This window comes from Thermobia domestica, unplaced genomic scaffold (assembly GCF_964235325.1).
Source record: "Thermobia domestica unplaced genomic scaffold, izTheDome1.hap1.1 HAP1_SCAFFOLD_468, whole genome shotgun sequence".
NCBI classification, from domain to species: Eukaryota; Metazoa; Arthropoda; class Insecta; order Zygentoma; family Lepismatidae; genus Thermobia; species Thermobia domestica.
This window is the reverse complement of record NW_027656178.1, coordinates 49,356-62,219: the sequence shown is the minus strand read 5'-3', so window position 1 is coordinate 62,219 and position 12,864 is coordinate 49,356. Positions and strand designations below refer to the sequence as shown.

The window sequence follows — 12,864 nt, the reverse complement described above, 5'->3', positions numbered from 1 at the left end:
TGTGAACGATATAGAGGGTATCATACATAATTCATGTACTCAAAAGCTATGGATTTAACATTAATATCGTTCATTTTCGAGTATTTTTACATGTTCCTGTGTCTCCCATAATAGAACTAGAGGTGATACGGGTTTCGATTCCCGTCAGGAGTCGTGTGGTTCTGGTTCCACGTTAAGTCGTAGATGCACGTCTTGTATAGAGTAGTAGCTGAAAGACACGCTGAACTCTATATCACCTCACCTCGTGAGATATTCTACGTTTGCATAATTTCTAAACCACTTTTCTTTCTTTCAATCTCTTCCTTCCTCTTAGGACACGCATAGGCTCAAACCCAAATATTCTTCACGGTTGGAGGACGCAAGGCTACTGTACCTACCCTTATGGGACTAGGTAGTGAGTTGCGCAGTTTGAGTAGCACGCACGAACAAACCACGCTTACATTTATTATATATAAATAATAAAATCTCACATTAGGACTTACTCTGCACGTCAAACTTTTAACATATGCGACTTTTTAAATTCTGTTCTTCTTCTTCTTCTTCTTCTGCTTTATTATTATTATTATTATTATTATTATTATTATTATTATTATTGAAATAGCTATATGAAGCAATTATATCGGCAAACTTGGTTAATACACACCATTCAGCAACCGGTAGTTGTAGAAATCAGGCTTTTCCAACATAAGTTGTTAGCTCAATCGGTAGAGCGCTGAGCCATGGATTCAAGGTTTGCGAGTTCGAGTCTAGTCTGAGTCAAACGATTTTTTTCCTGATATAATTCTTGAAATGGAAATGTTTCTCTCTTCACCTTTATCTCATAATTCTGAATAGAGATGTTTGGATGTGAAAGAAAAAGTATACTAGAATATAAGAAAAGAAAGGTAAATTACATGATACCCTTTGCAATTTTTAACTATATTTTCACCTATCTAGGACGTCTCTAAAAAGTTCAGACTTCTAGACCTCCTTTTCGCTCTCTTATGTGTCCTTTAACTAATTTCTACAGTTACTTAGTGAATCACATATACATATATTACAGATAACGTATCTCTTTCTCTTCTCTCTACATCATGTCTGGAGATGAATGTTTTGACAATAGGTTACAAACACGATTTTAAAAATTAATACGATCTGCGATATCAGTGATACATATTGTGGTGTTTAACTTAACATATAAAACAATAAATAGAAAAACTGAGAATACGAATCTTTTCGTGCACTGATGCTTCAATAACAGTGAACTGATGCTTCAAATCTGTGTTTTTACTCCCTTCACCTATGTTAATTCACTAGTCAAAATAAAAACTCTTCAAAATTAATCACAAATTCTTATACAACCATCCCTTCCTTGGAGTACTGCGCGGTCACATACCCGTCACTGCGATGTAAAGGCACTTATGGCGACGAGGATACATACAGGCTTTTACACATCTTGAATTATGGGACCAGGAAGTTTGAAGATTGAACTTAGTTATATATATATATATATATATATATATATATATATATATATATATATATATATATATATATATATATATATATATATCGGGGGCTCAGTGGTAGAGCGTTCACCTCCGGTGCTTGGGGTCCCTGGTTCGATCCCAGCTCTCGCCGTGTGGCTTTGTGGTGGACAAACACCGTGCTCGTGGGTTTTCTCGGGGTTCTCCCGTTTCCTCCCACTTTCTTCATTCCACCATTTCACTCATCTCTCATCATTACCGTCTCCTTTAGCCTAACCGGCATAACTGTGGGACGTAAAACTTAAAGATTTCATTTTTTATATATATTCGCAGTACAATGTCTACAGGCACTCGTTCAAGCTTTTAACTACGCTGAACATAGTGATGGATATTGACAGACTTAGTACACGTTTGGTTCTCGAATTGTGGCGCCATCCAACTGGGGTTCGATTTCATGAGTTCAGCTAAAGTCATCCGATCTGGATAAAACGTGGCATTGTGATAGACCTTGAACTGCTATACAACCATGTGAAATATTACGATGTGTAGGCTCTTGCTCCTCGAGTTATGGTAATCGAAGTTGGAGTTTGCAATTTGTCACATTTTCGTGAAAGAAAATCATCAAGTTTGGGATTCGTGTTTATCGTCCCTTTCAGCAGCGAAGCTATATGAAACGTGCACCTACAGCTTAACATGGAATCAGAACCGCATGAGCTTGCGCCAGGAATCGAATTCTGGTCTCCACCGGCGAAGACGCGTACGTTAACCATATAACTATAGGAGTGAACTTTTATCCGCTTTGAATCAAACTTGGCATGGTGATAAACCTTGAACTGTTGCGTGAGCTGTGAAATACGTATTATGGTGTGCAAACTTTTGATTCCCCAGTTATAGGCCATCAAATGTAGGGCGTGAACTTGTGAATTTTTCGCAATACGAAAACTGACACTTGTATTTGTTCATTAAATTTGGAAAGATATATTTATTATAGAAAAGAGTTATAAGTTTTGTTTGTTATTGTTTTTAATCTGATTTTCAATTATGGTATTATCCTCCCAACTAGTTATTAAAAAAAAAAAAAACAATTTGTAGAAACAAAATTATATAACCTTATTTGTTATTCAATGTAATTTGTCAAAAGTGCTCAGTTACGTGCTGAAGAAATCTTTTATGGTTTTCCGTCTGAAATATTAATATCCCATGTCGGAAAAAAAAAAGACTGAGATTATGGAAACCGTTGTAAGACGTAATTACGGTACTTATACGATCTCCATGCATTATGTATGTGCTTGATTACATTTTCTCCTTCTTGTGGTATCACTATTCATCCATAACAAACTGACATCTGGGCTGAGGATTTACATAGGCTTCGTTGTTTGTTTCCCTGCCCGCTTATTGTAGTTATCTGTGTGGAAATCATTAACATGTATGAAATGAGGGAAACGAGAAAATATTCCTTTTGTTTCCGTAGCGAACAAATTGCCGCTTGAACTAATTGTATTTTCCAGCAAGCAAGAAAGAAAAGTCTTTGAATCAATATGTTCTGTGTGTATATACGAGATATTTTCAATACATGTTGAAGTATTCTGCCGTCCTAAGTGAAGACCTTAACTCTACATTTTTCGAAAATCGATATATTTGTACGGGAATGTCCGTAGTACAATTCTGCATCTATCTAGAGCAGTGTTTCCCAACCGGTGTGCCGCGGCACACTGGTGTGTCGTGAGTGGGCCGCTGGTGTGCCGCGACGAAAGTGAAACAAAATTATTAATTCTATAGCAATCAAATTGCAAGACATAGGAAAAACATGTATATTTGTATTTCACATTACTATGAACCTCCGTTATGAATCTACAATTTTAATTTTCATACTGACTTATTTTTTTGCACATTTTTAATGTTGAAAAAAGTATTTATCATTGTTATGACCATTATTGCTTCTTTATTGTTGCAGACAATTTCGTAACTTGAAATTTTAAAATATAATTGAATCTTTTCGAGAAAGCAAATGTGCATTCAAATTACCTACATTTATGTTTTAAAAGTAAAAGAGATTTGTTTGTTCGTTCATTATTTGGTGATCTTCCTTCTTAGTGAAAGGTTGGATACAGTTTTCGAAAAATGAATTGTATTTTTAGAAACCTGAGTCCTATATTTCACTGGGGGAAAACCAGAGATTGAGCTTTATTCTCTGTGAGGAGATCAGTAATCACAGAGAAAAAATACCACTGTATTATTTACAAATAATAATAATAATAATAATAATAATAATAATAATAATAATAATAATAATAATAATAATAATAATAATAATATGTATATGAGTGTGCCGGGAGAATTCAAGTTACATCTGTAGTGTGCCGCAAGTTGAAAAAGGTTGGAAAACGCTGATCTAGAGTGAAAATGACGTGGTTTGACCAATAGGTAGGGGGTAATGACGTCATGAGTGTTTACCTTACGTTCAAAGCTGTAACTGAAAGTAAGCAAAAAAGACCTTAAGTGGCAATTCATAAGCAAACATATTTAACTGTATTACCAACCACACAAATTTTAGATCGTCAAAATATATTTAATCAAGTTTTACTGAAATACAACAAATTTGAACGTACAGACTAAGCCAAAACGCGTTTTGCTTATTTTCTCGAAAGTATGTGAAATGGAGATAAGGCCTTTTCGCTTAGCAGGGCAGTATTTATCTCCTTTCGTTGAAATGAATAGAAGTCTTAATAGTTCGATTTTACTGATTTTAGTAGTTTTTAAGTAGTTCTTGTTTTGTAGAAATCATTTTACAATGTATACAAAGGGCCTGTCCGATTTGCCATAAGGACCAGATTGTGTCACGTGATCAGGTCAAAAGTCAAGTTGCGTGCTAAATCGATTCTGGAGATTCCAAATCCAGATGATAGATATTACAAACACATAAATATCCTTGTGGGACGCGGGCGCCCTAGGTAATTCGCAGAAGCTGCATATATTTTATCATTATTATTGATTGTACTTAAAACAATTTGACTTTTGACAATGTTCTCTTCTATCCATATTTACCTTACGTGCTATACATCGTTTTTGAGTTCTGCATTATGTCTGTGAAATAAGCTTTCAGTTAGCCATCTCCTTATTATAGTTTTTAAGGTGGATCACTACCCGGAAGTCAGTATAAGCGTTAGTTCATTGCCTTAACCAACGCGTAAAGAAATGACACATATTATAAGTATTACACGATAAAATAGAGTTATGCGTCAGCTACAACATGACGTACTATTTTCTGTGCTTATGTATTCTGTTAGCTAGAAAAGTAACATATAAGAGGAAAACTTAATCAGTTTTAAGAGGAGTACGCAAGATGGCGCTTGCGGTTAGATTTTACTACTCCTGTGCTCCGTTTTATGAAATTTTTACTTAAAAGCATAAATTATTTTACAAGTAGTTGTCTCATTACGGAATATGGATATTATATTACCATTTTTCGTGTTATGTTTTACATTTTATCCAAATATTATTTTGTGTTTACGGAAATAGTTTTAGCGGCTGAATCTCATGCTTACGCAGGACGCCATATTCGTTGCCAAACTTACATGTGTACTGTTGCGGAGGAGGAATTATTGATTTTCCATTGACATTAATGTTAATTTTTCGTGCTTTTTTTTTTTTTTTTGACTATGTTCGATCCGTTTAGAACAATTTGCTTTTGGAATATAGAATCTGCGTAGCCTCTTCTGCATTTGAGCTGAATTTCAGCCATTTCTCCCAAAGTCTGTACACATCATTCCAACCGGATAGGCCGTTTAATATCGCAGTGAAATCATATCTGACGTTGGCCATCCCTAGTTTTATTCGAAAAATGGCCAACTTATAGAGAAAATACAGACGTACAATGGCTCATTGGTAAGAATGCTCACCTCTGCTGCCAAGGATCCTTTTTTCGTTCCTAGGCAGTGTGAGTTTGTAGTGAACAACCTCATGTCTATGGGTTTTCTTGAAGTTCTCTTGTTTCATCCCATATTTTTATTCCACCGGTTATTTCTTTTCCATTAACTTTCTTTAATCATTGGTCTTTTTTTTAATCTAAAAAGGTATAATAAACATGGGATGTAAAATTATAAATTTCATTCCATTCATTTTATGGTAAATTTGTATTTCCAAGCAAAATTTGTTATACGAGTAGATTGTAGATTTCTAGTTCAGTAACTAATTAATACTACATATCAAGCAGTATTTTATAATACTATGTAATAAATGAAATGAAATCTTTGAGTTTAACGTCCCACAATTATGCCCTTTAGGCTAAGGGAGACGTTGATTAAGGCAAGTGAATGATAACATAATAATTGGTGGAATGAGAATGTAAGAGAAAATGGTAGTACCCCAAGAAAACTTACAGACATGATGTTGACCACCACAAGCTTATTTGACCGGGGATCGAGCCAGGGACCTCAGACATCAGAGTTAAGCGCTCAACCATTGAGCCATCGCGTCCCGTAATAAATATCCGTCTTAATGTAAATTTCGCACATCCTTTTAGTGTTCAAATTTCATTTACTTACAAGACGCTACGGCACATTCTGTTTTCTTTTTTTCATCTATGAGAATTAGGTTTACAAGTAGGTAGAAATAGAGAGAAAACTAAATTTTGAGGAAGTATGACGTCATAAAACATTATCGTAAAGAAATTAGGGTTTTCTAAGGTGTCTGCAAGATGGGTACCCAAATTGCTTTTAGTTGAACACAAACGCAATATACACACCCTTTTCCGTGATTGTTTGGAATTGTTTGAAAGTGATCCGGATGATTTTATTGGCAGATTTGTGACTATGGACGAGACACGGGTACACCACCATACGCTGGAATCAAAACAATAATCCAAGCAATGGAAACGACCCGGATCTCCTGTCCCAAAGAAAGCCATACAAGTGTTGTCGGCAAATAAGCTTATGACATCAATTTTCTGGGATGCTAGGGGCATTATCCTGGTTGATCAGAATTAAAAGACCAGGAATGTTGCGAAGAAAGGTGTTGTTTCACCAGAACAATGCACGCACTTACACATCCCTTGCATGCATGGAAGAAAATCATTCCTGTGGATTTCAACTGCTGTCGCACCCGCCCTACTCGAATGATCTGTCCCTCTCGGACTTTCTCTTATTCAGAAACCTGAGAAAGTGTTTGGAGGTCAGTGATTTTCTTCGGATGCACAGGTGAAAAGTGTTGTACTGGACTATTTTGCAGGGCTCGAGGAATCTTCTTAAAAGTGGTATAGAAGCGTTACCGGAGAGGTGGCGTAAATGTATTTCGGTCGAGGGGGATTACGTGGAGAAATAGAACGTAACTTATCCAAATATTTTCTAATTTTGTAGGTCAGACCACGAGCTTCAATCCATCCTCGTAGTTTTAATTTGTAGACGAAGCACATGAATACTTTGTCACATAGCATAACTGCAACTTATCACTTCGTATCTTTGTTCACCTGCCAAGTTACGTAGTAACAACAGTAGTTACAAATTGTACAGAAACCACGGAAGTACTTATCACCTCGCTGTTTTATCCACCTACCAAGTTAAATAGCGGCAGCAATTTTTACAATTTTTTGAAGGAAGCACTTGCATGCGTATAACTCGACACATATCTGCATATATTCACATTTTTTTTAAAAAAAAAATAAATTACAAATGCTCTGTCAAGAAATAATGGAAACAAAGATTGTGAAAACTGCATCTTGGCTATGAGTATCCGGCACATTCTTGTAGAATGTCCAGAATACTCAAATCTCAGAGAACATTTAGAACTCTGTGATATTATAGGTGAGGTTAGTATAAGGGAAGTAGTGTTGCTTATGAGACGAAACTAGAAATAATATTTCCTCGTCTCGTGTAGTAAATTTTTGTCAAATTGTCGAATCATCTTGATTGTCGAAGAATTCTTTCTTCTCTCGATTCCCGAAAAGCTTTTCTCTAGACAAGAATTTTCGTGTTTCTCATCTCTTGGCAACACTAACAAGGAGATAACCCTGTTTATTCACGCATGTATCTCTGTATTCTGTGATTATTCTCGCATTTGTTGGTGCAATTGAGATCGTTAACGTTCTCTGAGGTTTTTTTTTTTTTTTAAGATTTATGTTGTACTATTATTGGTATTTTTAACCCTTTTTTTAATACTGTCAGTTTTGTTATTTATTCTTTTAGCTTTCTAAAGCATCTCTTTTATTTTTTATAGTTTTTTCTTTGATTTTATTATTCCACTGAATTTATATTCGAGTTGTACGTTTTTAAAATTATTATTGTTTATTTGTACTTACAGAGCATGTATTGACCACGGTGGCGTAAGAAGCGAAAAATGAAATCTTGGAGTTTTATGTCCCACGATTATGCTGGCTAGGCTAAAGGAGACTGTGATGATGAGAAATGAATGAAATGGTGGAATGAAGAAAATGGGAGGAAACGGAGGAACCCCGAGAAAACGCACGAACACTGTGTTTGTCCACCAAAAAACTCACTTGGCGCGAATTGAGATCGAACCAGTGACCTCATGCACTAGAGATAAGTACTCTACCACTGAGGCACCGTGGCTCCTGTAAAGAAGGAGTTATCTGGTTTTAATTCCCCCATCTGCAAAATATGATGGGATAATATATTTTTATCATATTAAGACATTTATTTAAAAAAAAAAAATCGCTCGTGTCCTGAAGCGATATGAACTTGGGTGCAAGAAATCCTCACCTTTTGATGACATTCTGTGTACGCCTTTGACTGACCATTAGGTGTACATGGACGGTGATATATAGCCATACCGTTAATATCTCCATTAAACCCAAATCAATCTATGTGTATTGTCTTCAGTTCGTGAATTTTTAGTAACTTTTGACGTGTTATTATATGTTGTGGTTCATTATTTTAGCCACTTTTAACTTTCCTTCGTTGTTGACTTTATCATAACCACGAGCCTTAACAGTCGTACTTTTAAAAGGTGGAAGGGGTTAAGAGATCAACATGTATTTTCAAACCATAATTTCAGATACTGTAGATATTTTAAACTAATTGAATTACTTAACACACCATCAACCCATAAATACGATATCAGGCGTAAGAATAAAATCCCCAGCAAACAGCATCACACAAACTTATACGAAAAGAATCCAACATTTATAGGTAATTACTATCAGTGACGGATTCATGATATGATCAAGGGATGTGCTAATACATAGTTTGCAGCTTTATCCAGTGTAAAGTAGGATTGAAGCCCATTTTATCTAGTGTATACTTGAGCGTCAAGGGGGGGGGGGCTATAGCCCCTATAGACCCCCCTTGGATCCGCCTCTGGGTACTATGTTATATAATAAGTTTCCTCAGTATATTCGAATGACAGAACAAAGAGGAGAATTCAAGAGATTACTGAAAACCTATCTATTACAGCACTGCTTTTATTTCGTGAATGAATACCTATATGTGTAAACGAATTTGATTACTGATAGTGTTAAAAATGTATATTTTTGTGCTTTTTTTCTTTGACCGTAGATGTAGCGTAGTATTTTAATGTAATAAGTATGTATATGCCACAACTATGTATGTTTATGTATCTTTATGCCTTGACGAGTGTTATTCACATGCACGAATTCGTGCAATATGTATGATTATAAAGACGAAATAAAATGAAATGAAAATGATCGTCAAAATGTTCAAAAGACTGGAAGAAATGTCGAAGTTCGTGGGTTGCCAGTGCATACACTATGGGTAATGATCACCAGCTTGAGCAAAACTCAAGCCACTTATCTCTCTTCCACACTATCTAACTTAAAAGCAACAAACCACATAATCGAATGCAACTTCCGACACATTTGATTATGTGCTTTTATAAACAGTACTTATACATTTTAAATGTTAATATTCTCTGGCCACTCGTCACAAAATTTTTAGAATGTCTATTACAGCCATAGGATTACAAAAGTCAATTTTTATTTCAGCTGTCAGTTACATTTTATTTCCAACATCATTATACAAGGTGTTCAATATACAATGCAACCCGGAGTTTGGGATAGTAGTACTTTTGAACCTGAAGCGATACACAAATAATGGCTATACCAACATGAAGCTTATATTTTTAAACTAGGACAGTGTTGCCAGATGTAACCGATTTTTTTTTTTTTTTACAGAACATGTAATTTAACTTATAACTCATGTTCTGTCGTTAATTTTCAGTTTGTTTAGTTGGAGTAGCTTGTAAACTATGGAGCAGAAAAAAAAAATAATTTCCACCGATAACTAATTGGATGAGGCCTCTGTAAGGAGGAACTACGTAAATCTTAGTTTTCATAAATTAATACTCTGAATTGGCAACATTGCTGATGTTTCAGTGCATCAAAAGGTGTGTTAAGGATCTGTCTACATTATGCAATTCCTGAAAACAACGAAAAAGAAACTTTTTTTTTTTTTTTTTTTTTTTTTACTTACATGCACCCAGCAACACAATTATTCATTTCTATGGGGCTATTTAAAGCAAGAGGTATACTAGAACAATTCTCGAACTATACAAGACCTGGAAAGGAACATTCGCAGTTCCATTGAGAACATTAACACTTCTATTCTTCGCAACGTTGCGGCCAACATGGTGATACGTGTGAACCAGTGTTCGAATCAAAACAGAGGCACTTCCAGCATCGCTGTAGAGCTGATAACTCGTTTCTTGGTAGTAGCAGTGTTGCCGGGTGCATGTAAATAAAAGTTTTATAATGATAATTTCAAAGTTTCTTTTTCGTTGTTTTCAAGAATTGCATAATGTAGACAGGTCCTTAACACACCTTTTGATGTACTGAGACATCAGCAATGTTGCCAATTCAGAATGTTAATTTATGAAAACTACGATTTCCCTAGTTCCTCCTTACAGAAGCCTCATCCGATTAGGTATCGGTGGAAATGAAAAATTCTTTTTTCTGCTCCATAGTTTCCAAGCTATTCCAACTAAACCAACTGAAAAGTAACAATAGAACATCCATACGTCTGTGTTATGGGTCAATTTACATGTTTTGTAAAAAAAAAAAAAAAAAAAAAAAAAAAAAGATTTACACCTTCGGTTACATCTGGCAACACTGTGTAGTTCCTAGTGTAAAAATATATGCATGAACAAAGCTTCATTTTGGTATAATCATTATTTATGTATCGCTTCAGGTTCAAAAGTTCTACTGTCCCAAACTCCGGGTTGCATTGTATATTGGACACCCTATGTTGCTTACATAACAACAATACTATCTTTGGTTTGTCATTCTTTTCACACATACTATTGATAGCTGAGTGCACATTACGAGTGTGATACAATTCAAATCTCATCAAAATATATGTGTGAGCGTTCTCTAATGTATAATGCGTTTTATAATATTAATTGTGCAACAGATGCAGAGTGATTTTTGTACTCATCCTATATAATTACAGATTGATAATACTCTTTTATATTTATTTCCAGTTAAAAAGCGTTGGTCCAAAATTGGTCCCATTCTTCAAAACAGTAGCCATATACTTCGTGCTATTCATACCAGTGGAGAGACCATCATGTTTCGCCATGGCCATCAAATGTCTACCAATCATCAGCCTCATTGTATTTGTCCTTCTGCATGGAATGAGCCTAGGAGACGAGTAAGTATTCTTTATATTTATATACCACATTTGGATGAATTGCAATTATTTATTCTTGGATTATTATTGGTTGAAATTATCCAAACGAGCATTGTTGTTCTTTCTTCGTAATCTGGTGTCCGGCCATCTTGACTCCCTAATTCCCTGAACTCCCATTTCCATAGTTGTTTGTTGATAATAATTCCAGTATAATTAACTTTGCAAACTGAATCTATAGTAATCGCGAGGAGTCGTGAAGCTTGATCTAGATTTACCAGTTTCACTACCCAATAAAACGCGAGGGTGTGTCCCATCGTCAACCCCCTTTCCTCACTCATGAAATTTTGCCAGTGTCATCTGTCGTGCTATACGCAGAACATCTCCAAAGAGTACAATGCTGTCGGTTTGCCACTAAGTTTTGTTTTGTTCTTATTGTTGCTGTAGTTATTTTATATTTTTATTACTATTGTTACCATTTAGTTCGAATAATTGTAGACTGAATATAAAATCCGTGCTAAGTGCCGAAACGAAAATATTGAGTCAACAGCTCAGAAGTTACTTCAGAACTGATGGAACATATAGGCACGCGCATTCTTCTGGAGTTATTTGAACTATTTCCAAACTGAATACAAGATAGCCAGTTTTTCACAGAGTGGTGTTAGGCACATAGGCCACATTTTGACATTAAACCGAACATTTCCATTTTTGACACTTAGCACAGTTTTTATTTGCTCATTTGCTGTGTCCTGCAAATTCAGCAACGTTGTTGGTGCACTTCTTCTTTTTCTCAAGTCTGCGTTCAGAAGGTAGCTCTACGAATCGTACCGAATTCTTCCGATGCATCACATGTGAGGGGAAGCAGTTCTGTGATTTGCTTCACGAGTCGTCGCGGCCACTATACAGTGAGCGCGAAAAGTGTTTGTACACCATGTACGCTTTATATTGAAAACAGCTTAGAATGAGAACGGGAGGTGGAAAATATATATAAATCCAGAATTAAGACTACACATTCATACATTTTATTTCTATATACAAGAGAAAGGCCAAACAAACACAATCACTGCTTTGTTCAAACGGAAAGAGAGAATTCCTATGTTGTAAGCGCAAAAAGTCACTGTACACTTATGCCTGAACTAATGTTTATAAAACATATTAGGTTACTTAATATTTTGTGGGATTACCCTGTGCGTTAATGATTGCCTCTAGTCTTCCTGGCATTGATTTCACCAAGTGTTCTGTAGTTACGGGACTGATTAAATCCCATTCTTCTTGAATAGCTATTTTGAGGCCTTCTTTATGTAGTAGAGAAGCTGTGCATTCTGGTTCTTGTCTCCAAAACAGACCATAGATGTTCAATGGGGTTAATGTCTGGGGATTGAGGAGGTGTGCGAAGCTGTTTTGGGGTATTGTAGAGGAGCCACAATCGAGTATTTTCCGCTGAATGTTTGGGATCGTTGTCTTACTGAAAAATAAAATTGTTTTCAAGACCCATCTTCTGAGTACTAGTATGGAGATTTTCCTTTAATATGTTAATATACACTTTGTAGTCAATCAATCCATCGATAAAGTGGAGACGACCCACTCCTGAGAGACTCATACAACGGGACGTTAAACTCAAAATTAACTCAACTCAACCCCAGGCGAGGACGGACCCTCTTCCATGTTTTACTGTAGGGACGAGATTTCGAGGATTCATCTCTGTATTCACCTTGCGCCATACCATACGCCTTCCATCGGACTCGAAAAGATTAAATTTACTTTTGTCCGTAAATATGGCCATATTCCAGAAGTCAAATCCCTTA

The 12,864-nt window shown here is 35.8% G+C and overlaps 1 protein-coding gene across 1 annotated transcript in view; it reads left to right on the top strand.

The window, feature by feature from the left end:
* LOC145676910 (lysoplasmalogenase TMEM86A-like) overlaps positions 1 to 12,864 on the top strand; it is a 124,088-nt gene that overhangs the window by 66,532 nt on the left and 44,692 nt on the right. The window contains exon 2 of the mRNA XM_081747678.1: positions 10,914 to 11,083. Within this exon, the coding sequence (XP_081603804.1) occupies positions 10,914 to 11,083 (170 nt within the window). The remainder of the gene's footprint in view (positions 1 to 10,913; positions 11,084 to 12,864) is intronic.